The sequence below is a fragment of the Scyliorhinus canicula genome, chromosome 1, assembly GCF_902713615.1.
Source record: "Scyliorhinus canicula chromosome 1, sScyCan1.1, whole genome shotgun sequence".
In the NCBI taxonomy this organism is placed as follows: domain Eukaryota; kingdom Metazoa; phylum Chordata; class Chondrichthyes; order Carcharhiniformes; family Scyliorhinidae; genus Scyliorhinus; species Scyliorhinus canicula.
Window position 1 is genome coordinate 130024130 of NC_052146.1, and position 26815 is coordinate 130050944.

At 49.3% G+C, this 26815-nt stretch overlaps 1 protein-coding gene across 1 annotated transcript in view; it reads left to right on the forward strand.

The window, feature by feature from the left end:
• The window catches only part of LOC119967462 (claspin), a 75761-nt gene that overhangs the window by 5990 nt on the left and 42956 nt on the right, over window positions 1-26815 (forward strand). The window contains exons 3-7 of the mRNA XM_038800030.1: window positions 4643-5127; window positions 5635-5802; window positions 11112-11186; window positions 14050-14131; window positions 19515-19623. Of these exons, the coding sequence (XP_038655958.1) occupies window positions 4643-5127; window positions 5635-5802; window positions 11112-11186; window positions 14050-14131; window positions 19515-19623 (919 nt within the window). The remainder of the gene's footprint in view (window positions 1-4642; window positions 5128-5634; window positions 5803-11111; window positions 11187-14049; window positions 14132-19514; window positions 19624-26815) is intronic.

Sequence of the window (26815 nt, forward strand, 5' to 3'; positions counted from 1 at the left end):
GGTTCCCCCGAATCGGCATTTCCCTTGACCCTTCCCCCAACCCGAAGTATTGGTGAAACTCCAAATTCTCAATGAAGCTATTATTACCAGACTCCGAGTACTTTTCCGGGGCTATCGGGAGTGGCGCTGTTGCTAGTGCTTTCAATCCCGACCCCTGCACAAATTCTCCTCCATTCTGACCCGCTGGGAATCAACCCCTCTAACCCAGCTCTGCACCGTCTCCACATTTGCTGCCCAGTAGTAGGTTTGGAATACCCAAACCCCCTGCCAGCCTTCCCCTCTGTTGCAGCACCTTTCCAACTCTGGCCACATTCCCTCCCCCTATGAACGACGTAATTCTTCCCTCAATCTCTCTGAAAAAAGCCTTTGGCAGAAAAATCGGCAAGCATTGAAAAATAATCAGAAACCGCGGCAACACGTTCATCTTAACCTCCCGTAACCGACCCGCCAGTGACAGAGGGAGACCATCCCACCTTGCTAGATCAGCTTTCACTCTCCCCACCAAACTAGAAATGTTGTACCTGCAGAGCCCCCTCACCCCAAACTTCTGGGCAACCTGCACCCCCAGGTACCTAAAGTGAGTGCCTGCCCTACGGAATGGCACCCCCCCCCCCCCCACCCCTGGCTGAGACACCACAAAATACTCAGTCTTGTCTAGATTTAGTTTGTACCCCGAGAAAGACCCCAACACTCAAAGCAGCTCCAATATAATTCCCCCCCCCCCCCTCCAGCACTATTCCTTTCCATACCCCCAAACTTCCTTAATGCGCTGGCCAACGGCTCAATCGCAAATGAATACAGCAAGGGAGACATAGGACATCCCTGCCTCGTCCCACGGTGGAGAGAAAAGCATCTCGAGCTAATGTTGTTTGTGCGGACACTCTCCCTCGGCTCTTGATATAATAGCTTTACCCAGTTCACAAATCTTGGTCCAATCCCAAATCACTCCAGAACTGTCATCAAGTACCCCCATTCTACCTAGTCAAACGCATTAGCGTCCAATGCCACAACCACCTGCTTCCTTCCCCTCTACCGGAGCCATCGCGACGTTCAATACACTTCTAATGTTTGAAAAGTGCTGCCTCCCTCTCACGAACCCTGTCTGATCCTCACCTATCACCTTCGGGAGGCACTCCTCCAGCCTACCCGCCGGTACCTTCGCCGATAGTTTTGCGTCCACATTCAGAAGTGATATGGGCCTATACGACCCACACTCTGTCGGATCCTTATCTTTTTTTAGCAACAGGGAAATCGATGCCTGCCCCAAAGTTTGTGGCAACACCCCCTCATCAAACATCCCCACCACCAGGGGTGCCAGCTTATCTTTGAATTTTTTATAATATTCCACTGGAAACCGATCCGGCCCTGCCACCTTCTGCGACTGCTTCCTCCCAATCGCATCCTTTATCTCCTGCTCCACTATCGCTCCTTCTAATCTAGCCCTGTCCCCCTCCCCTAACCTTGGGTAATCCAACCCATCTAGAAATTCCTGCATCTCACGGTGTCCTCAGATGTCTCTGACCTGTACAATTTCTCATAAAATTCCTCAACCTTGTTAATCATATCTGGAGCCACCACCAACCTCCCTGCCCTAGCCCTCACCTACACAATTTCCCTTGCCGCTGCTTCCCTCCGGAGCTGACCTGCTAACATATGCCCTGCCTTATCTCCATGTTGGTAAACTGCATCCCTTAATCATCTGAGTTGGCACACCATCTTACTGGTAGATAGGTCAAAGCTCGCCTGTAGTTCATTCCTCTTTTCCAGATTTGCTGGGCCCCCATTCTCTGCATGACTCCTATCTACCTCCAACATCTCATCTAATCCCACATTGTCCTAATTGGGTCCGTACACACTTAACAGCGCCACTAGCCTCCCCTCCAGCGCCCCTTTCACAATCACATATCTGCCACCGCCTTCTCCATCTGGAAGCGTACTCTTTTTTTTTTTGCTGACCATTACCGCTACCCCCCGAGCCCTTCCGTCAAATCCAGAGTGAAACACATGACTAACCCAGCCCTTTTTAAGTCTCACCTGGTCCTTCACCCTCAAGTGAGTCTCCTGCAGCATTGCTAAATTGGTTTTAAGATGCGCAAGCACCCTTGCCCGGACCTCCTAACCCCCTCACATTCCACGTGACTATCCTAACTGGAGGTCTCTTCCTCTCTCTCTCTCTCTCCCCACCCTTCTTATCCACCATCATCATACCATCGGGCCCTGCTCATGAGCCTGACCCGCCCCTATCCATTATTAACATCAAACCCCCCCCCTTCCCAAAACCCCCCCCAACATTTCCTCTCGCAAAAACATCTCCCAGCATCAATCCCCCCTCATCTCGTAGGCCCATTGAAACCTACTAACCAGGCTCCAATGTCCGCAGCCCTCCTCTCATCTCACCTCCATTCACTAGCCGACTTTAGTTAGCTAGCGTGGTGGCTCCCCCACCAAGATATACCGTCCGTCTCTCCCCCCCCCCCCCCCCCCCCCCCCCCCCCCCCCCACCCAGTCCCAGAGAATGAAAAAACAACAATCCAACCCATACAATTCACTGAAATACTATATAACTGTCGCAACACAGAATGCCAATCAACCCAACCAATAACCTGAACTTTGTAACAATGTGAAGAGAAGTAAATTACAATATACGTCAGTAAAAAGAAAGTTGTATCATTTATACATTTTTCAGCTGCCCAAACACAGTCCACTGTCTCTCTTCCAGCTCTGCTCCTCACATCTGTCCCAAGCCTTCTGCCCTCATGCCTCCGCTGTCTTGAAATAAAGGTCTTTGGCATCATACGTCACCCTCTACTTCGCCGGGTATACCATACCAAATTGCACCCCCGTTTTGTACAATGCTGCCTTCACTCGCCTGGACGCCGCTCGAGTTTTTGCCAACTCCACCGTCGAGTCCTGGTAGATCCGAACTCCAGCACCATCCCACTGCACCTCATGTTTCTGCTTCGCCCAGCTTAACACCTTCTCCTTCATGCAGTACTTATGGAAGCAGATAATTACTGCTCTTGGCGGCTCATTCACTTTGGGCTTTGGCCTCGATGACTGATGAGCTCGTTCCGGGCGGGGTTCTCACCCTCCCCCATCAGCTCTGCCAACTTCTTAGCGAAGTACTCTGTTGGCCTTGGACCCTCTGTCCCTTCGGGCAAGCCCACAATTCTCAGATTGTGCTGCCTCGAGCGGTTCTCCAAATCCTTGAGCTTTTCTCGGAGTCTTCTGTTGACTTCCACCACCCTCTGCAGCTTGGCTCCTATCGAGGTGAACTGGTCACTGCTGCGACATGGCCTCCTCCACTTCCTTCATCTTCTCGTCCTGCTCTCTCACCTAGACCGATGTCTTTGCCATAGCTACTCCACCGGGCGATTGCCTCCACCAATGACTTCAATGCGACCGCCGTCTCCTTCCTCAAAGCCTCCATGTGCATCGCAAACGGCTTTTCCAGCTCCACCACTATCACCTTGGTCATCTTCGCCACCGTAAGTAGTGCAACCCCACCATGTGATCCAGCCTCCTCCATCTTGTCAGCACTTTTGCTCGTCCTCTCATTCAGTGGCGAGCCTGTGTTTCGTCACTTCCTCGCTTTTCACATCCTTTTAACAGCTTATTATTTTTCCTTTTTCGCACCCTTCCTTCCTCCTTCAATCTCAAATTTCTTTAAAACTTCTTTCTCTTTGTTTTTGTACACCTCCAGAATTTCCCTGGGACTTCAGTCGTCTTACCATATTCTAGGCGGGAGCCACCCGACGTGGGACATCTCACCTACGTCGCGCCCTGGCTTCGGAATCGCAGCCTGTGCCTCTGTTTGGCTCCGCCCCTGCTGCTCCTTTCAAGTTTTAAGGAGAGAGAGAGAAAAAAATTATCTCCGTGCTCTTTGAGCCCTTCGGCTTTCAGGTTGTTTCTGAGGGAACAAAGTTGCGATCCCCGCTCTTCCTCCACATGCAGCTGCTCCGCCGAATCCACCAGGACCAGACTCTCCTGTCCTGCCCTTCCAACCCTCTGGCTCCGTGAAACGGAGCTTTGACGCTTTAACAGGCCGAGGGAGGCAGGGCCGACCCTGGAGAGGTTTAGTTCTTTCAAAAAATCAGCTGGGAACCCCCTAAAAAAGACCGCAATATCGCGGACCGGCAGGAGCTTCTCCTCAGAATGTAAACTTGAACATTGGCTATTATGTCAGTGGGCCATTTGTGATCAAGTTTTGATGCGGCTTGAATTGATTACAGTAGATATTGGACGTGAGTTGTGCTTCCTGACTGAAAATATGGGTGATGAAAACGTATTTAAGTTTTAAACAATAACTACTACAATTCACAAGTTTGTTTGTGTCCTGGCATATGGTCAGGTTGCTCTGCAACGTGAGGATTAATATGCCCGACAAACGGCAGTTGAATAATACACCAATATTCAAATTACACTCTTCTCCCCAATGCTCCAGCGTTATGTTCATGCTGTGACAAAGTGCTTCTCTTGTGAAATATCATTTAGGCTGTTTCCTAGTTGAGTAGCAAATACTCAAATTTGTTTATTTTTCTGCGATAGTATAAATTCAATGAAGTTGACATATAAGTACTTCAGATAAATTGACAGTGTAATATATCAATTTGTGATCCAATCACTTTTTGTTTCCTTCCAGACTCCGAGGAGGAAATTTTTACTTGTAAGAAAATTACAAGAAAACCTCTACAGGAGAGTGATAGTGATGAGGAGGCAAGCATTGTTAACAAAATCAGCAATTTAAAAGCGGAGGGCGAAAGTGAGAACGAGAAGCAAAGCTTGAATGTTAATGCTGGAGACAAAAGCAAAAAATTACGACGTGTTCGGAGAGTGGCATTAGATAGTGATGAAAGTGACTTGGACGTTCTCAACAGTAAAGACCAAGCTAGGATGATAAAATCCAGTTGTGTTGGCAGTGAAGATGAAGAACTATCCACAACAAAAACCCATCACAAAAACTCTGATTCTGACAGCTCTTCACTTAGCCAAGAAAACTCAAAATGTTCAAAGTATCGTAAAGAACGGGCAAGCCGAAAGGACAAATCCCAAAGACAGCGAGAGAAAGCACAGAAAAAACTTGAAGTGATTGAGAAACTGAAGAGAAAGAACAAACAGACAAAACAGGTGTGGAAAATAGATATTTAACAGGGTGCCTTAAAACAGCGTAAACCTGACCACCTGAACTATTTATTATAATAATAATAATAGTTATTGTCACAAGTAGGCTTACATTAACACTACAATGAAGTTACTGTGAAAAGCCCCAAGTCGCCATACTCCGGTGCACATTCGGGTACACGGAGTGAGAATTCAGAATGTCCAATTCTCCTAACAAGCACGCCTTTCGGAACTTGTGGGATAAAACCGGAGCGCCCGGAGTAAACCCACGCAGACACGGGGAGAACGTGCAGACTCCGTACAGACAGTGATCCAAGCTGGGAATCGAACCTGGGAGCCTGGCGCTGTGAAGCAACAGTGCTAACCACTGCTACTGTGCTGCCCTTTATTTGACATAAAGATTTCTTTTAAGTCTTATTTATTCCAGCACTCTGAAGATAGTATGTAGTAGTAATTACATTAATCGCCTTTGTTAAGTTCTCTGAACTTCTTTAACTCTTCTATTCTGTTCAGGAAGAGGCTACAGAATTCAAGGTAGCAGATGACAGCGGCTACCTGCTAAGCAACAGTGACCTGTTTGAGACTGAAATGGATGATGAACATGAACTCGATGCAGAGGACGATGAGTTGTCATTGGATGCCATACGAACAGCAGTAAAAAAGAAAGCAAAGCAACACAAAGTGAGTGTAATCTTAAACTTTTTAAAATCCTTTGCCTTTTTTGTGTCATAAAAGGGGTAATTGGTGTTTGGTGCAATACCATGGGCTTAAGCAGTCCTTCCACTGCCTGGATTTTATCATCTATATATAACCTTCAACCCTTTGAGTACAGTAAAGTCCTGTCTTTCGTGACATCCTTGTTTGTGAATTTACTTACCCACGCTACCGTGCTGCAGTGGACAGAAGAGGGACTACACCACCCTGCCTAAGTGCTGCAGCCACAGGACAAGATGAGTGTACAGGGACCAGGGATGGCCTGGTGGATTGGGAGGGGATGATCAGGGAGAGGGTAGGGTGGAGGTGAGGCCTTAACGGTTAAGGCATCCAGTCAGGAGGTGGCTTCTGATGGAGGGGCTTCACTGTGGTTAGCACTGCTGCCTCAGCACCAGGGACCCGGGTTCAGTTCCAGCCTTGGGCGACTGTGTCTGAAGTTTGCACTTTCTCCCCATGTCAGTGTGGGTTTCCTTTGGGCACTCCTGTTTCCTCTTACATTCCAAAGATGTGCAGGTTAGATGGATTGGCCATACTCAATTACCTCTTGGTATCCAAAGATGTCCAGGTGGGGTTAGGTGAGGCAATGGGCCTAAGTAGGGTGCTCTTGCGATGGGCGAATAGAATTCTATGGAGGAACCCCCATTGCCACCAACAGAGATTTAACTTTGATTCTTTCTGGCCTTCTTCGTGAAGGTTTAATGCTCCCGCCAGCTTAAGAATTGAGGCTGATCAGGAGACAGCCCTAATTTAAGGGCCTCAGTTAGGGCAAGGGCCGGATTCCCATTTGAGATCATAGAACATAGAACAGTACAGCACAGAACAGGCCCTTCGGCCCTCAATGTTGTGCCGAGCCATGATCACCCTACTCAAACCCATGTATCCACCCCATACCCGTAACCCAACAACCCCCCCCCATAACCTTACTTTTATTAGGACACTACGGGCAATTTAGCATGGCCAATCCACCTAACCCGCACATCTTTGGACTGTGGAAGGAAACCGGAGCACCCGGAGGAAACCCACGCACACTGGGAGGACGTGTAGACTCCGTACAGACAGTGACCCAGCCGGGAATCGAACCTGGGACCCTGGAGCTGTGAAGCATTTATGCTAACCACCATGCTACCCTGCTGCCCCTAGATCGTGCCTACCCAGTGTAAAATTGCAATTTCATGCTCTCTTTCTTCACGTCCTCGTTCAACCCTGTCTAGAAAAACTGCTGGTGGGGGGCACAAAATTCAGTTCCATGGAAAAGGGCGAGGAGGGGGAGTAATGTGGATCCCTGATTGCAGTGGCTTATTTCATTGTGCAGGAATGGGTTTTGTGAATGTACATTTCATCGTTAAGCCTAAATTTAAGGTGGTGTGGTGAATCCAACCTGTTTGGAATTCAATAATCACCAAATCATGTACAGATGTAACAGTTATTCATTAACACAAGACGTTTACCAGAACCAGTGGTATTGGTTATTTGGAATCAATCATGGCCAAATTTCAGCTATTCATGGTAGCTACCACTTTGAAAGTGCAACCCTTATCACTCCTGTGTACATTGACTGACATTGGTTCCAAGTGAAGCAACATCTTGAAGGCAACACCTTGTTTTCAAATCCCTCCATTGTCTCGCCCCTTTCTTTCCCTGTAATCTCCCCAAAAGCCACGACCCGCTGAGAAATCTGTGTCTCTAATTTTGGTCTTGTTGATTCTCAATTTCTTTTATCATTATTGCTTTATCGTTGATGATTAGGCCCAAGCTCTGGAAAAACTCCAGATATCTCTCCGTTCTCTCTCAAGACACTCCTTTGTTACCTACCTCTTTTCCTGAGTCTTTGCTCATTTGACCTAATATCGTCTTTGTTGTGATTTGGTCCCACACTAATGTTTTTGTGAAGGGCCTTGATAAATTTTATGCTAAAGGTGCTATATAACATAAATAGTTTTTTAACAAACAATTTTTGATGAGGTATTTTTGGCATAACAAACGACAACAGTACAAAAACAATAGAGTACAAAGAACAGTAATCAAAAAGCAACTGCTGACATCTGACCCTCCAAGGCCTATTTAACCCCCTACTCTATACTGCCCTAACCCCCCCCCTCGACTATTGAATGGTTGGTTGACAATGAATGATTGCCACCTCCGGGCAAACCCTGACACCGACCCTCTGAAGGCAAACTTGATCTTTTCCAGGCCGAGAAAGCTCGCCATGTCGGTTAACCAGGCCTCTGAATTTGGAGGTCTAGACTCCCTCCAAGCCAATAATATCCGTCGCCGGGCTACCAAGGAGGAAAAGGCCAGAACATCTGCATCTCTCTCCTCCTGAACACCTGGGTCTTCCAGCACCCCAAAGATTGCTACCCCTGGACTCATTTCCACCCTTGTCTTCAATACCCTGGACATGACATTCGTGAACCCCTGCCAATATCCCCCAATTTTTGGGCATGCCCAGAACATGTTGACATGGTTCACTGGTCCACCCGCACACCTGATACACTTATCTTCCACCCCAAAAATCTGCTCATCCAGGCTGCTGTCATGTGCACCACCTTAAATTGGATCAAGCTGAGCCTTGCGCATGTAGCGGTCACGTTGAATCTGCTCAGCACCTCCGCCATAGGCCGTCGTCCATCTCTTCTCAAATCCCCCCCCCCCCCCCCCCCCCCCAAGTTCCTCCTCCCGCTTACGCTTCAGCTCTTCTATATGCGTCTCCTCCGCCCCCATTAATACTTTGTAGATGTGCGAGATGCTCCCCTCCCCCGCCCATCCCCTAGACACTACCCTATCTTGAATCCCTCTTAGTGGCAGGAGTGTGAAGGATGATGCCTGCCTGCACTGAAAATCCCGCACCTGAAGATATCTAAAGTCATTCCCTGCTGCCAACCCAAACCTCTCCAGCGCCCTCAAGCTAGGAAAGCTCCCTTCCAGAAATAGGTCCCCCATCTTCTCAATTCCCGCCGTTTGCCATACCTGAAATCCCCCATCTAGGTTCCCAGGAGCGAATCGATGGTTGTCACATATTGGGGACCAAACTGATGCACCCTCTGCACCAACGCACCTCCTCCGTTGACCCCAGATCCTCAGGGCCGCCACCACCATGGGACTGGTAGAATATCTTGCCGGCGGGAACGGCAACGGTGACATTATCAGCGCCCCCAAGCTGGTGCCCCTGCATGAGGCTGCCTCCATCCGCTCCCAAGCCGCCCCTGTCCCCACTACCCACTTATTGCAATATTGGCCGCCAAGTAATAATGACTAAAATTTGGCAGGGCCAGCCCCCCCTCCCGCCGATTCCTCTCGAGCATCACTTTTTTCACCCGTGGGGACTTACCGCCCAAACAAAGCCCAAAATAATTTTGTTGAACCTCTTAAAAAAGGACCGGGGGATGAAAAATCGGGAGGCATTGAAACACAAATAAAAATTAAGGCAATATTGTCATCTTAACCAACTGCACCCTCCCCGCCAGTTACAGTGGGAGCGCATGCCATTTCCGAAACTTGCCCCTCATCTGGTCAACCAGCCGGGGCAAGTTCAACTTGTGTAACCAGACCAAGTTGCGTGCCACTTGTATCCCCAGATATCTAAAATTGTCTCCCACTGATCTGAATGCTAACTTCCCCCAGCTGGCCCTCCTGACCTCTTGCCTGGACTACAAGCATCTCACTCTTCATCATATTCAATTTGTAACCCGAAAACTGGCCGAATTCCCCCAGAATCGCCATAATCTCCCTCATCCTTGCCCCTGGATCTGGTACATGTAGGAGTAAGTCATCCACATACAGCAATACCCTATGCTCCACAGCACCTCTCTCTCTCTCTCTCTCTCTCTCTCTCTCTCTCTCTCTCTCTCTCTCTCTCTCTCTCTCTCTCTCTCTCTCTCTCTCTCTCTCTCTCTCTCTCTCTCCCCCCCCCTCCCCCCAACCAGCCCCTGGAGGCTCTCGGAGCAATTGCCAGCGGCTCTATGGCTATATAATATAAACTGTTGTGCCAACCTGTCTTTTAGACATTTTTTCCCTTTGAGCAGCATTCACCATCTGAACCCAAATTAAATGTTAATCACTTGTATTCACCTTGCCTTCATGTCAGTGTACATATATGTGCACTTTGTGGCAAGAAACATTGGATGGCGATCAAGATTAGGAACCTAGGGAGATTCTATTTTGGTTAATTGTCCCATCACCTATGCAATACGAATATATCTTGCGATTGACTGAAAAAATGTTACTACTTCTGCTCGTTTTAAAGTCTGAAGATGTGCAGATTTGGAGCAGGCGATAAAAGATGGGGTTGGGAAGATGCAGTCGGGGAAGGTGGCAGGGCCGGATGGTAAGGGCGATGATGAGCCGGCTCTTTGAGGTGGTAGAAGATATGTGTGAATGTGGTTGGGGGGGGGGGGGCAAACCATTTTCGGATGCTTTGGGCCTGTCCAAAGCTGGAGGATTACTGGAAGGAAGTTTTTGGGGTAATCTCTAAAGTGGTGCACGTGATACTGGACCTGGACCCTCGGGAGGCTATATTCGGGGTGTTGGAAACGGGTGTGAAAGCAGATGTTGTAGCCTTCGCCTTGTTGATCGCCCAAAGGCGGATCCTGCTACAGCGGAGATCAACCTCTGTACCCTGGCGTGGCAGGGGGTACCTGCTGGAATTCTTGACGCTTGAGAAGGACAAATTTGAACTGAGGGGAAGGATGGAGGGGTTCATGGGCGTTATTCATTATGCACTTTGAGAATTGGAACACATCGAACATTGTGGGGGGAGAAGGACTGTATGTGTTAATGGTGACTACGGGTGATTCCTGATTCCTTTTTGTCATTTGTTTATGTTAACATGCGGGCTAATGTCTGGGGTTTGGTGCGAGGATGGGATTGTTGTTATTGATATGGGGATTGTCATTACATTCGTTACTGATTATTGTTTATTGGGTGTAAATTTGGGAGAAAAAGGAGGAGAATACAAAATATATATTTTTTTAAATGTGCAGGTTGGGTGGATTCCCCACGCTAAATTGCTACTTAGAGTCCAAAGGTGTTCTGGTTGGGTGGGGTTATGGAGTTACGGGGATAGGGGAATGGGCCGAGCGAGGGTGCTCTCAGAGAGTTGGTACAGACCTGATGGGCTGAACAGCCACTTGCACTGTAGGGATTCTTTGATTCTATGATTTCATGATTCTATGGTTTCAATCTAGCATTTAGACATTTGTAAATTTAATTGTGTTGGATGGAGTTGCTCACTTATACAGTTGCAGTGTTTTCTCAGTTGCATTTATTTCTGATTTTAGAAACCGATTCCATCTGCTGAAAATCTCCAGGATTATGACTGTGAGGAGTCTTCGAATCAAATGCAAGAAAAAAAGGTAATATTGGACTAAGCATAGGTCAATATTGATCATTTATCGCATCAGTATTTAAAATTAGTGTATTCTATCTGTAGGAAAAGCCTCTTCAAAGTTGTATTAGTGACTGAATAATTTTTTGACTTTGCCCTGTTCTGCTTTCCTTGGCATCATTAAAAAAGTTCAAGCTTTACAATTGTATATTCTTAAACTCCTTTTCTGAAAAGAAAATTTGACAAACCTATTAGGGTTTAGATATAAATAGCTTTTACAGAAGTTTCCCAGAGCAGATCATGTTCACTGCTATCTGCATTCTTTTTTTAACCAATCTGTCCTTTGATAGGTTAGTTCGGTTGAAGGTTATTTGCTGCAAACATTTTACGGGATTTACTTATTGTTACATGCTCACCTGTGGCAGTTCATGAGTACCTACTTGCTTGATGCAGAATGGTACCCTTCAAGCTGTTTAACCAATTATTTATCTGAGAGAGATGCCATCGGACTCTCATGGACTATGGCAAATTGCCCTGATTACTGCATCTTTAATTGATTTGTATTTTAGAACTCAAACAGATATATGAAGGGATAGACGTGAGCGAGTTCTGTATTAAGTTAAATTTCAATGAGGTAATTCACCTTGCTTAATTCATTCTAATCAGGCATTTACAAGTAAATCAGTAAACCCTTTTGAGTCTTATCAGCAACTCCGTTTGGGCCTATTTTCTCTGGCGTTTAAAAGAATGAGAGGCTGTCTTATTGAAACATACAACATTTTGAGAGATGCTGAGAGATTGTTTCTTCTGGTCTCGCAATCTAAAACACTGGGGCATATTCTCAGGATAAGGGGCCAATCATCTGAGATGAGGAGAAACTACTTAATTTAAAGGGTGTGATTCTTTGAAATTCTCTGACAGAGATGTTCCACCATTGAGTACCTTTCAGGCTGAGATAAACTCTCCGAATCAAGGGATATAGACAGTGGGCAGGAAAGTGGAGTTGAAGCCCACCTGATTAAATGGTGGAGAAGGCTCGCTCAATTTGTCGTTTGGTTGTCTTATCCTTGCAAAGGAGTTAAACAGATATTTTGCATCAGTCTTTACGGTGGAAGATACTTTGAACATCCCATTAATACTAAGAAATATGGGGAAGGAATTAAATACCATCACTAGAAACAGTAGTAGACAAACTAATGAGGCGGATATAAATTCTGCCCCTGATAGCCTGCATGCTAGATTCCTAAAAGAAACAGATAGAGTTAGTGGATGCATTGGTTGTAATTTTGCAAAAATCCTTGAATTCTGGAGAAGTACTTGAGGATTGGAAAACTGTCATCGTGACACTCCCTATTCAACAAGGGAGGGAGACAAAACACCAAATAGCCTAACATCAGTTGTTGGAAAAATGTTGGAATCCATTATTAAAGAGGTAATAGCAGCAGATTTGGAAAGTCATAATCAAATTAAGCATGGCCTTATGAATGGGAAGTAGTGTCTGACTAATTTATTTGAGCTTTTCCAGGAAGTCTCGACTAGAGTGAATAGAGGGGAACCAGTAGATAGATGTATTGTAGCGAGAACAGCAGAGGTGCCGTTACCCGTGCTCCAAAACTTGTGCCCCTACATGATACCGCCTCTACCCACTGCCGCCCATGCCGACCATTACCTCCACCTCCCTCCCCTCGGAGGTCATCATGATTACATTCGAGCGTTCTAACGGCCGTTAACTGCTTGCCTTTGACAAATCTCGTCTGGTCCTCCCCTATCCCTGGTACACTATTCTTGAGGCCAAAGTCTTGGCCAGAAATTTGGTGTCAACAATTAGTAGGGCGATTGGTCTGTATGACCTGCATTTTCTGGGTCCTTCTCCCGTTTCAGGATCCATGAGATTGAAGCCTGTGACATTGTTGGGGGAAGAACACCCTGCTCCCTTGCCTCATTAAATGCCCTTACCAGCGTGGACCCAGCATCCCAGAAAACTTCTTATAAAATTCCACTAGCCATCCAGTTCCAGGTCCTTGCCCGACTGCATAGCCTCCGATCTCTCTACTACTTCCACAATCCCGATCGGGGCTCCCAGCCCCTCCACCAACCCTTCCTCCACCTTTGGAAACTCCAACCCCTCCAAGAACTGCCTCATCCCCTCCACCCCAGCTGGGGGCTGCAACTCATACAACCAACTATAGAATTCTTTGAACACCCCATTCACCCCCACTGGATCCAAGACAGAGTTCCCCCCTCTGTCCTTCACTCTTCCTATCTCCCTGGCCACCTTTCTTCCTGACATGGTGTGCCAGCATCCTTTTCCCCATACTCCTAGATCACCCCTCTCACCTTCCTCAACTGCCCCACTGCTGAATCTCCCCTGCGTCATTCAGGCCACTTCTGGTCCACAAATCCATACACTAGTGGGGAGTCCTTCTCCTCTACCTCACCAATTTCCTGTTTTGGTGATCAAATCCCTTATAAATGGGGGGGGGTAAGGTCCACGAGCAGGTGCTACCAAATAAGCGACCACTCAGTCCAAGGTGACAAAATGAAATGCTGCACGTTGTGATAAGTGCACCAAGCTCAATATTGTACATAACCATCAAGGACTTTTTCAGATTTGAAGCATATCTTTTTAGATATTATTTTGTGATTCAAATGAAATTACAAACTTTTATTATTGCCTTATAGCACTAGCTGAGCATAGATAAAACCAGTTATTGATGATGAGATTAGGTTACCACTGGTGGTATGCTGCATCCTGTGCAGGTTCCTTCTGGTATCAGTGCTCAAAAATAAACATTTTATAGTTAATTTGGATGTTGTATTTCATTTGCTTACTTTCTTTGACTATGTGCCTTTCCATCTGATAGAATTCTTATTGCTTTTGACCTTTAAAGGTACGTACAGAGAGGAAAGCAGCTAAACAGAGTAAGGAGGCAATACGTCAGATTCACAGTGAAACTCAGCGATTGATGCGAGGTGAGGTTTAAAGAGACTTGAGTTGACATCATCTTGTGCAGGCAGTCCTCGACTTTAGAATTTACTGTGCAGAAGTTGGCCATTCGACTCATCGAGTCTGCACCGGCCCTTGGAAAGAGCACCCGACTTTTTTTTTTATAAATGTTTTTTATTGGATTTTTGAACAAAGTATATTTACCGTTATGTACGCAGCATAAGGGAGATATATAATATATATATATACACAGACACACACATTCCTCCCGTCTTTCGTCTTCATTCTCCTCGTTCCCTGCTCCTGGAGATGCCATGTTCGTTATTGTATCCCGTGCCTTCCTTCCGGCTCTCATTTCCCTGCCTCCCCACCTCCTTGGTTCTCCTCGTCTCCGTGTTCGTATAGGGTCCCACGTGCCTGGTGGAGTTGGTGCACTGATTTCCTGGTGGAGAGCAGGTCAAAGCTCCTTTGTAGCTCTTTCCTCTACGGTCGGGGCCTCTGAGTATTTACGGTCTACCTTCAGTATGGAGTCGACCAGCTGCTGCCTAGCCGCCCTTTCCTCCCTATCTCTTCGCGCTTTGAAAGCAATGATTTCCCCTCTTAGTAAGGCCTTTAGAGCTTCCCAGAACGTGGAGGGTGAGACCTCCCCGTTCTGGTTGTTCTCTGTGTACTCTGCTATGGCCCGCGCTATCCTTTTGTTGAAGGCCTTGTCAGCTAGTAGGGCAACGTCCAACCTCCCTGTGGGACGTTGGGCCCTGCCCGTCTCCAGCCTCACGTCCATGTAGTGTGGAGCGAGGTCTGATATCACAATTGCGTAGTATTCCACTTTGTCTATCCCCGGAAGCACCGTTTTCCCCACCACAAAGAAGTCAATTCTGGTGTATACGTTGTGTACTGGGGAGAAGAAGGAGAATTCCTTCTCCCCTGGGTGGGTGAGCTCCAGGGGTCCACTGCTCCCTTGTGCTCCATAAAGTGGCTGAGTTCCCTTGCCATGATTGAGGTTTTCCCCGTTTTGGGGTTTGATCTGTCTTTGGATCCTGTACACAGTTGAAGTCCCCCGTCTCTCTCTCTCTCTCCTTCTTCTTCTCCTCCTTCTCCTTCTCCTCCTCCTCCTCCGCCTCCTCCTCCTTCCTCTCTCCTCTCCCCCCAATGATTAGTCGATGCGTCGTTATGTCAAGGATTTCTGCCATGGTTTTCTTGATGAAGCTCGTGTCGTCCCAGTTGGGTGCGTACACATTAACTAGTACTACCGGTGCCCCATCCAGGGCCCTGCTGACCATGACATACCGCCCCCCTAGCCCTAGTCCCATAGCAGGAATGGTAGGTTTGTCCCACCCAGCCCTTTCTTACCCACAGTCGGTCCTGCTCTCTCAGGTGTGTCTCTTGGAGGAAGACTATGTCGGCCCTCAATATTTCTTAAGTGGGTGAGGACTCTGGATCTCCTCACTGGGCCGTTGAGTCCTCTTACGTTCCAGGTGACTATCCTGGTGGGGGGCTTCTGCCCCCTCGTTCCTGTGGGATTAACCATACTTAACTGGTGGACACACCCCTGCCCACCGGGGTTTCCCTTTGTTAGGGGGCCGTCCAGGATGGCCGCTGTCACTGCTCTCTCCATGCGGTCAGGTCCCTGCGCTCCGGGGTTTCCCCTTGTCCCGGGGGCACCCAACATGGCCGCCCACTGTGTGTCCGCCATGCGGGTAGTCCCCACTGGGTGGTTGCTTGCAGCGATTCCTTGTTTCGAGCCCTTGGTTGTGGCACTTTGTATCCCTATTCCTTTTCTCGCCTTGTTTGTCCCTCCTTCCCTGTCTCTCCCTGTTCCTCCCTCTCCCGTATACCCCTCCTTTGTCCCTCTTACCCCCGTTTGCTCTCCCGCCTCTGAGTGATCACCCCACCCCCTGCCTGGCACCCCCCCCCCCTCCTGTTTCGGGCGTGCTGCAGCCCTGCTTTGTTGCATGCCCCCAGTGCTAGCTTTCCTGCTCGTGCGGTGTCCCCCCTCTCAGGAGCTACTGTCTCGCTTCTTCCCTGCCCGGCCTCTGCGGTTTTCTGCCCGCTCTTCCACTATCCTACCCTGCAGTCCTCTTGCTTGCTCTCCCTTCTCCGCTACACTCATCCCCTCGTGCTGGGGCCTGGCCTGCCACCTGAAGCGGTCCCTCAGGCAGTGGTTTGTTCTTTGTTCAGGGTACGCTCGTGGGGCGGGGGGCCTGGCGTTGCCTCACACCCCCCTTCACACCCTCCCTTGCCAGGGGCCCCTCGTTTCTACCCTCGCTGCTGGTTTCCAGCCCATTTTCCTCAACAAACTTGTTTGCTTCGGCGGGGGCTGTAAAGAAGTATTCTCTTTTTTGCTATGTGACCCAGAGTTTCGCTAGGTACAGCATACCAAAACGCACGTTGCTCTTGTGAAGAGCTGCTTTCGTTCTATTGAACTCTGCCCATCTCCTGGCTAGGTCTGCCCCAATGTCCTCGTAAATTCTAATGGAGCGTCCTTCCCATCTGCAGGTTCTGTTTTTCCTGGCCCAGCGCAGGATTGTTTCCCTGTCTTGGTCCGGTGCAGTTTGGCTATGACTGCTCTCGGGTGATCCCCTGCTTTGTGCTTTGGGTGCAGCGACCGGTGTGCTCTGTCCATTTCTGGTGGGTTGGGAAAGGTTACCCTTGTCACTAAGTTGCCCAGCATCTCAGCCACGTATGTCGTGGGGTTTCTACCCTCGATCCCCTCTGGTAGGCCCACTATCCTGACATTTTACCCTCGAGCGGTTTTCCTGGTCGTCCGCTCTGCCCTTCAGGCTCCCCTGTGTCGTGCCCAGTCTCGCCACCTCCCTCTCCAGGACCATGATCCAGTCGCTCATGTCAGTCGCTGCTTTCTCCAGCTCCTTAATGGTCGCCTCTTGGGCTTCCAGCTTCTCCCCTGGGGCCTCCAGTTTCTCCTCTGCTCTGACCAGGGCCTGCTGCACCTCTGTCAGGGCCTTGGCCATTGCTGCCTGCACTGCGGCCTCGATGTCTGCCCTAGCCTCTGCCTTGTTTACCTGCTGATGTTCCGTTAGTGCCTCGGCAAAGGCTGCCTTCCAGTTCCAGTTCTCTCTTCCCCCCCCCGGCCCCAGGGGAGAATGCAACTGTCTGCCCAGCTCTTTTTGATGCGGCGATACTTCCATTCCGCCGCTTTGTGCGCTGATTAGCTCTTCTGAACTGGCTCGCCCATTGCCCCGTCTGCCTTTGGTGCCCCTTCTGCCTCTGCTTTGGCTCCCTTCTGGCTTTTTTCCCCCCCTTCCCTTTTTTTTCCCCTCCCTTTCTTTTCCCCCTTTTTTTTTTGTTTGTTTCTTCCCTTTTTCTTTTCCCCTCCCTACTCTCCTTTACCACTTTATTTTTCCAGTTTTACAAAATTATTTTCAGGATAACTTGTTTTGGGTGAGAAAAAAGTGCAAAAAAGATTTTTTTGTTTTTTGCAAAAGTTGATTTTTCCATTCTTTTCCCTCACTGACCCAGGGTCGAGAGAGGGAGGCTTCTGGTTGGGAGTCACTCTTTGTTCCTGCCTCGTGGTGGGGGGGGGGGGGGGGGGGGATCGGTCGGTCGGTCGGTCCCCGCTGCTTAGTCCGGACCGCCGCTCGTTGCACCCTGCGTTCTGCTGGGGGAGGTGTCGTTGGTCGCTCCTCCATTCCTTCCTCCCTGCAGGTTCGGCCCCCGCTTCGGTCTGGGCCGCCGCTTGCGTTTGGGGGGGTGCTGCCGGATCGCTCTGCTCCCGAGGGTCCAGTTCTCCTGATTTCGCGGAACTTTAATTTTTGTTTTGGGGGGCCCCCTGCAAAAAGCCCTGACTTCATGGACCTGCGACCGCTCTGCTGACGAACCCTCTAACGCATTTTAATCAAGAGCACCCTACTTAACCCCACACTTCCACCCTATCCCTGTAACCCAGGAACCCCAACTAACTTTTTTTGGACACTTGAGGGCAATTTAGCATGGCCAATCCACCGAACCTGCATATCTTTGGACTGTGGGAGGAAACCGGAGCACCCACCCGGAGGAAATCCACACAGACACGGGGAGGACATGCAGACTCCGCACAGACAGTGACCCAGCCATGAATCAAACCTGGGACCCTGGAGCTGTGAAGCAACTGTGCTAACCACTTTATGACGTTTACGCTGCAGCGTGGTTTTTGGGAACCAATTGTGTTGCAAGTCTGAGGACTGCCTGTACATATGATTCCTTTTGTTACTTCCTGCTGCTCAGTTTTAGCGATTTGATGTAGAATTAGTCTTTCGACAAAAGAAATACATTTGTTTGGTGTACATATATTACGTATATGGTTGAGGAGTACTGCAAATTTTAGGAAACTGTTCAAGAGGGTAAAGTAGTATGGATCCACAGATGGATATAGGGTTGCACAGTGGGTAGCACTGCTACCTCACAGTACCAGGGACCCCAGTTCAATTCTGGTCTTGGGTGACTGGAGTTTGCACATTCTCCTGGTGTCGCATTGGTTTCCTCTAGACTGCACCGCTTTTGATTTGGTACTTTACAGCCTTTCAAACTTGGTATTGGTTTCAACAATTTTTGATCATAACCATTGCCTGATTCTTATATTCCCATTTGCGCTTCCTCAGACCCATCTTTGTACCTTTATTTGTGCCACTGCAATTTCCTTTTGCCTTGTATTATTAGATCTTGTCATTTAATGTCGCCTGCCTTTAAGCCTATTATAAAGTTCAAGAATCTTCAAGTTCAAGACGGCAGCTCACCACCATCTTCTCGAGGACAACTAGGGATGGGCAGTCGCTGGCTTGGCCAGTGACGCCCTCATCCCGTAAAATTACTTTTTTTGAAAAAAACTTTATTTTCATTCATCTATGGCTATGTGCTTGTCCTTAACCTGTTGCACATCTAAACTTATACAGTTTTTAAAGACGATTATCCAACTGAAACATTAAGTCTGTTTCTCTACAGGTGTTGCTTGACTTGCTGAGGATTTCCAGCATGGGTAGTGGGGTTGCGGGCAAGTTGTTGAAGGGCAAGTGCATGTTTTTATATTTTTTAAAAAAGCAACTGAGGTTGGTATCTTGGGCTTTATAAATAATGGTGTATTTTGAGAAGGAGTTAATTTGAACGCTACATTTATTTTTTTTTAAAATCCCTCTGTGAACCACAGTTGCATTGTCATGCTCAGTTTTGGGTGTTTTGATTTTGGAAGAATGTCCAAGTGATGGAGAGGATCATAAATCAATTTATTCAGATGATAACCAGGATGCGAGGCTTTAGTTTGGGGAGAGAGAGACAGAGCAGGATGGGCCATGAGGTGGAGCAGTGCTGGGGAAAGTACAAACCATTGCCCCGCCATGCAACAAAAACATTCTGACCTGGAATGCCAGTTGTTGAAAAGCCTGTAACCCTGTTAGTAACATTATGCATTTCTTTACTCAGAGGCAAGTTTATCTCTACCATATCATCTGCCACAACCAAAAACTATTCATGACTTCTTCAAGAAACGACCACGACCAGCTTGCCAAGGAAGTGCCATGTCCTTGCTCAAGTAAGAGAACAATTTTAGAGATATCTTCTGTATGATAACTTGTAAATCTAGAGTAAATCTCCTGAGGGTTTTGGTAAAGGGTAGTATCATGACTGGTAGAGGCTTGGAGAGCCGAAGGGCCTGTTCCTGTGCTGTATTGTTCTTTGTACATCAGAAGCATCTCATTCTGTACTTGTGCAACACTCCAGTTTCTCACATTTGCCATCTTTTTTTATAAGCAGATAGGTAGTTTTGTAATCCAGACTTGCGCAGCCCAGAAAACTGACTTTCGTAAACTTTAGATGCTTACAATTGCTAAAACACAGATCGACTTTAGTTTGATCTCCAAAGTATAAAGAGCAATCTCTTCATCAGCTTGGTGACCAGCTAGTCAATTTGAAGACTACAAGAATGTATGGATGTTTCCAAGAATTAAATTAAACAAATGACATTGTACTGAAAAAGTTAACATTCTGTCCAGATGGTGGCGCAGTGGTTAGCACTGTATCCCGGATCACTGTTGTTGTGTAGTTGAACATTCTCCCCATGTCTGCGTGGTCTCATCCTCACGACCCAAAAGGTGTGCAGGGTAGGTGGATTGGCCATGCTAAATTTCCCCTTAATTGGAATTTTTTTTTCTTAAAAAGAAAGCGTTCTCTACTGAAAATTTCCCTGGAAATATTCAGTATTCTGAAACCTATTGAAAAAATGCAGGTAGTAACTGTTTTCAGCAGCTAGATGTCACCATGTGCTTCACATTGGTGTCTAGGATATATATTGTCTGTTTATTTGTCATGCAGCATAACTTACAGCAAATTTTTATTTTATTCACACTGGGCTAAATAGCTGACTTTTAAAGCAGTCCAAGGCAGGACAGCAGCACGGTTCAATTCCCGTACCAGCCTCCCCAAACAGTCGCCAGAGTGTGGCGAGTAGGGGCTTTTCACAGTAACTTCATTTGAAGCCTACTTGTGACAATAAGCGATTTTCATAATTAGAATTTCTTTTTTTTTAAATAATTTTAATTGGAATTTTTTGAAAAATATATATCAACAGAGCAATAATAACAATAACAGTAATAAACACCCCCTGGCACCCGTAACAACGCATGTAACAAACCCCCCCACCCACCCCCCCCAAACCCAATAAACAACAAAATAAATTAACAATAAGCAAATTAACTTAAACACTATCCCCCTAAAACCCCCTCCCCCCTGGGTTGCTGCTGCTGCTGACACAGTTCCTTATCGTTGAGCCAGAAAGTCGAGGAAAGGCCGCCACCTCCTAAAGAACCCTTGTACCGACCCCCTCAGGGCGAATTTAACCCTCTCCAGCTTAATGAATCCCGCCATGTCATTAATCCAGGTCTCCACGCTCTGAGGTCTTGCATCTTTCCACTGCAACAAGATCCTCCGCCGGGCTACTAGGGACGCATAGGCCAAAACATCGGCCTCTTTCGCCTCCTGCACTCCCGGCTCCACCCCAACCCCAAAAATCGCGAGTCCCTAGCCTGGCTTGACCCTGGATCCTAGCACCCTCTACACCGTCCTCGCCACCCCCTTCCAGAACTCCTCCAGTGCCGGGCATGCCCAGAACATATGGGCATGGTTCGCTGGACTCTCCGAACACCTGACACACCTGTCTTTGCCCCCAAAGAACCTACTCATCCTAGACCCGGACATGTGGCCCCGGTGCAGCACCTAGAACTGGATGAGACTAAGCCTCGCACATGAGGAGAAGTTCACCCTCTCCAGCGTGTCCGCCCATGTCCCCTCCTCAATCTGTTCCCCCAGCTCCACCTCCCACTTAGCCTTCAGCTCCTCTACCGATGCCTCCCCCACCTCCTGCATCACCTTGTAGATGTCAGACACCTTCCCATCCCCGACCCACACCCCCGAAAGCACCCTATCCCTTACCCCCCGCGGGGGCAGCAACGGAAACCCCTCCACCTGCCGCCTAGCAAATGCCTTGACCTGAAGGTACCTGAACATATTCCCCTTGAGGAGCTCAAACTTCTCCAGTTCACCAAGGCTCGCAAACCTCCCGTCAATGAACAGGTCTCCCAACTTCCTAATGCCCGCCCTGTGCCACCCCCAGGAACCCGCCATCCATGTTCCCTGGGACAAACCGGTGGTTCCCCCACAGCGGGGCCTCCACCAAGCCCCCCACTTCCCCCCCTGTGTCGCCTCCACTGCCCCCAAATTTTGAGGGTAGCCGCCACCACCGGGCTCGTAGTGTACCTCGTTGGAGGGAGCGGCAGCGGCGCCATTACCAGTGCCTTCAGGCTCGTGCCTCCACAGGACGCCATCTCCATCCGTTCCCATGCTGCCCCCTCCCCATCCATTACCCACTTACGTACCATCGAGATGTTAGCCGCCCAATAGTACCCAGAGAGGCTGGGCAACGCCAGCCCCCCTCTATCCCTGCCCCGTTCCAAAAAGACCCTCCTTACCCTCGGAGTCCCGTGCACCCAAACAAATCCCAGAATGCTGCTGTTCACCCTCCTAAAAAAGGCCCTCGGAACGAAAATGGGGAGGCACTGAAACAAAAACAAAAACCTCGGGAGCACCGTCATTTTAACGGACTGTACTCTACCCGACAACGGCAGCATGTCCCACCTTTTAAATTCCTCCTCCATCTGCTCCACCAACCTAGTAAAATTGAGTTTGTGCAGAGTCCCCCAGCTCCTAGCCACCTGAACCCCCAGGTATCTAAAACTCCTCACTGCCCCCTTTAGCGGGAGCCTACCAATCCCCTCCTCCTGATCTCATAGGGTATACAACGAACAGCTCACTCTTGCCCAGGTTCAATTTATAGCCCGAGAAACTCTCAAACTCAGCAAGAATCTCCATCACCTCCAGCATTCCCCCCACCGGGTCTGCTACATACAACAGCAAGTCGTCTGCATACAGCGACACTCGGTGCTCCTCCCCACCTTGCACCAAACCCCTCCACCTTGCACCAAACCCCTCCACCTCCCCGACTCCCTGAGAGCCATGGCAAGAGGCTCAATTGCCAACGCAAGAAGCAAGGGGGACAGGGGCACCTCTGCCTCGTCCCACGGTGGAGTCTGAAGTACTCGGACCTCCTCCCATTTGTCGCTACACTCGCCATTGGGGCCTCGTACAGCAACCTCACCCATTTAATAAATCTCACCCCAAACCTCTCCAACACCTCCCACAAGTACCCCCACTCAATCCTGTCAAAGGCCTTCTCCGCATCCAATGCCACCGCAATCTCCGCCTCTCCTTCTGCTGCCGGCATCATTATCACAATTAGCAGCCTTCGCACATTAGTGTTCAGCTGCCTCCTCTTCACAAAACCCGTCTGATCTTCATGTACCACCCCCGGCACCCAGTCCTCTGTTCTAGTGGCCAAGATCTTTGCCAGCAACTTGGCGTCCACATTCAGCAGTGAAATTGGCCTGTATGATCCGCAATGCAAGGGGTCCTTATCACGCTTCAGGATCAGGAAAATCAGCGCCCGAGACATCGTCAGGGCAAAACACCCCCTCCCATGCCTCATTAAAGGTCCTAACCAACAGGGGGCCCAACAGGTCCGTGTATTTCTTATAAAATTCAACCGGGAACCCATCCGGTCCCGGCGCCTTCCCCGACTGCATGTGGCCAATCCCTCTGACCAGCTCCTCCAACTCGATCGGCGCCCCCAGTCCCTCCACCTGCTCCTCCTGCACCTTTGGAAATCGCAGCCTGTCCAAAAAGCTCTCCATTCCCCCTCCCACCAACGGCTGCTCTGACCGGTACAGTTCCCTGTAGAAGTCCCTAAAGACCTCATTGACCTCTGCCCCCTGCCGCACCACATTCCCACCCCTATCCTTCACTCCACCAATCTCCCTAGCTGCGTCCCGCTTACGAAGCTGATGCGCCAGCATCCTGCTCGCTTTCTCTCCATACTCGTAGACCGCTCCCTGCGCCTTCCTCCACTGTGTCTCCGCCTTTCTGGTGGTCAATAAATCAAACTTGGCCTGCGAGCTACATCGCTCCCCCAGCAATCCCTCCTCCGGGGCCTCCGCGTACCTCCTATCTACACTCAACAGCTCCCCCACCCCACCAGTCTCTCCCTCTCCCCCCTCTCCCTATGGGCTCGGATGGAGATCAGCTCCCCCCTAATCACTGCCTTCAGAGCCTCCCACACCATCCCCACCTGGACCTCCCCAGCATCATTGACCTCGAGGTACCTCTCGATACATCCCCGGACCCTCCTACACACCTCCTCATCAACCAACAACCCCACGTCCAGACGCCAAAGCGGGCACTGATCCCGCAATGCGGCCCAACATACGCCTCATGAAACCAGCATCATCCCAATTTGGGGCGTACACATTTACCAACACCACCCTCTCCCCCTGCAGCTTACCGCTCACCATCACATATCTGCCGCCACTATCAGCCACCGCCTCAAACGCCACCCTCTTCCCCACCAGGATCGGCACCCCCCGGTTCTTCGAGCCGAGCCCTGAATGGAAAAGCTGCCCCACCCACCCCTTCCTCAGACGGACCTGCCACCTTCAGGTGGGTGTCCTGGAGCATGGCCACGTCCGCCTTCAGCCCCTTCAGATGCGAAAACACCCGGGCCCGCTTAACCGGCCCATTCAACCCCCTCGCGTTCCACGTAATCAGCCGGATCAGGGGGCACCCCTCCCCCGTCGACTAGCCATAGCCCATCGACTGCTCGCCCCTAGCCAGCACCCATTCGGCCCGTTTCCCATGGCAATAGAACCTTCCCCCCCCCCCCCACCCACCCACACCAACTCCTCGCTGGCCAATCCAGCAGCAACCTTGGATATCTCTCTCTCTCTCTTCTCTCTCCTCTCTCCTCTCCCTCCCCCCCCCCCCCCCCCCCCCCCCCCCCCCCCCCCCCCCCCAGCCGCGACGCTCCCTCCATAGTACTCCCGTGAGCCAGCTGACTTCTGCTGACCCCGGCAGCTTCTGCCCTAACTCCGACCCCTCCCAATATGAGGTCACCCCTCCTCCCCTGCATCAGCTCCTTGGCACCGCTTGAGCGCGGGAAAACGGATCCGATAGCCACGCCCCTTGCCACCAGCTCCACCCCCCTCGTCCCGCAGCGCGGGAAACCAGAGAAAAGCCCGCGCTTTCACACTGCCCCCCCCCCCCCCCCCCCCCCCCCCCCAACGCAGCTCCCAAACAGCAGTCCCAACCCATCCACCAACTCCGTACAAACAAAAACACAGATCAACCACAAACCCCAGTACCCCCCTTAAAACACAAAACCATAACCCACATCGTCCGAAAGCGAGTGAAAAAACAGAAACAAACAGAATAACCAGCAACAGCATAGACAGTGATACAAAAATAACAAAACTCCCACAGCCCCCAATCTCTAGTTTGAGTCCAACTTTTCAGCCTGCACAAAGGCCCACGCCTCCTCCGGGGACTCAAAATAGCAATGCCGGTCCTTGTAGGTGACCCACAGGCGCACAGGCGGCAGCATGCCGAACTTCACCTGCTTTCCGTGGAGCACCGCCTTCGTCCGGTTGAACCCGGCCCTCCGCTTCGCCACCTCCGCACTCCAGTCCTGGTAGATACGCACTACCGAATTCTCCCACTTGCTACTCCTCACCTTCTTGACCCATCGCAGAACACACTCCCAGTCACTGAACCGATGGAACCTCACCAGCACCGCCCGCGGGGGTTCATTCGCCTTAGGCCGCCTGGCCAGTACTCCAGCTCCAGGGGCAGATGGAAGGATCCTGCCCCCACCAGCGAGTTCAGCATCACGGCCACATAGGCCGGCAGGTCCGACCCCTCCAGCCCCTCCTCGAGGCCCAGGATCCGCAAGTTCTTCCTCCGTAACCGAAACTCCATCTCCTCGAACCGATCTTTTTATGAAGCGCCTCGTGTATCTCCACCTTCCCCACGAGGGCCGAAACCTCATCCTCGCGCTCAGAGGCCTGCTGCTGCAACTCGAGTATCGCTGCACCCTGGGTTGTCTGGGTCTCCAGCAGCTTACTCGTCGTTACCTTCAGGGATTCCAACAACTCCCCTTTCAGCTCCGTAAAATAGCGCAGAAGGGCCGCCTGCTGCTCCTCCGCCCACTGCCTCCACTCCTCAGGGGCTCCACCGGCCTCCATTTTGTCCACCTTCCCCCGCTTTTCCAAGGGAGCTGCTGCCGTTTTTCTCCTTGCCCCACTCCGAGTCCGCACCATAAATCCCGGGGGGTTTTGCTCCAGACCCCTTTATCCACTGGGAATCGTCGAATCAGCGCCGTTTGGGGCCCTTAAGAGTCCACAAGTCCTATTAAAGCAGGAGCTGCTGAACGTGCGGCTTAGCTCCGCATAGCCGCAACCGGACGTCCCATAATTAGAATTTCAAGAGTTAATTCAGTACACTAGACGACTGGTTAAAAAAAAGAAATAACTATGATGCCTTATTTCCTTTCGGCATTGCAAAGTGCTTCATAGTTGATTATTTTTGAAGTGTAATAACTATAAGATTTGCTGGTTTCAATGCTGTACTATTAGGAGCATGTCAATGTGTCAACCTTTGCACAGTGAAAACATGCCCATCTCTGATTAATAAAAGATCACGTGTCCGAAGCACATCATGAACACACTGCATTATCTGTTCTGACACTTCAGTACAGAACTGAGAATGTGCTACTGTGTTGGCAATGTTGAGATGGAAAACAAAAGGTCCTACCTGCTTGTTCAGGTGAATATAAAATACCTTGTGGCACTAATGAAAGTTCACTTTTGAGTTTTGGCTGTCACATTTCCCTACACTACGGTGATAACATTTCAATTATCCTGCATTGGTTGTGATGGATCTACTGATTTGCATAAAGATACGCTTTTCTTAAATGGGCTCAGGAGTAAAATATAATAATTGGATGTTATAACATTTTAATTCTCCACGTAACTAGGATCGAGAAATTTATAACTACACTGGATTTACTTTTCAGTGAGCTGGATTTAAAATGTCTTTGGTGGGAGGGGGATAAGAGACGGGATCAAATCTGTGTTTAGCTTTTTCAAATTTCTGGTTTCTGCATATTTCGTCCTCTACTGCTGCTGAAAATATGAATGGGTTTTTTCTACTGTATTTGTGCTTCTGTATAATATAACTAGAAGTGTATAACAATTTTGTACAAATCACCCCTTTGGACCAATCCTCTCCATCTTTGCCAAGTCAGAAAAATCAAACCACTGCTTCAACATAAATTACTTCTTGCT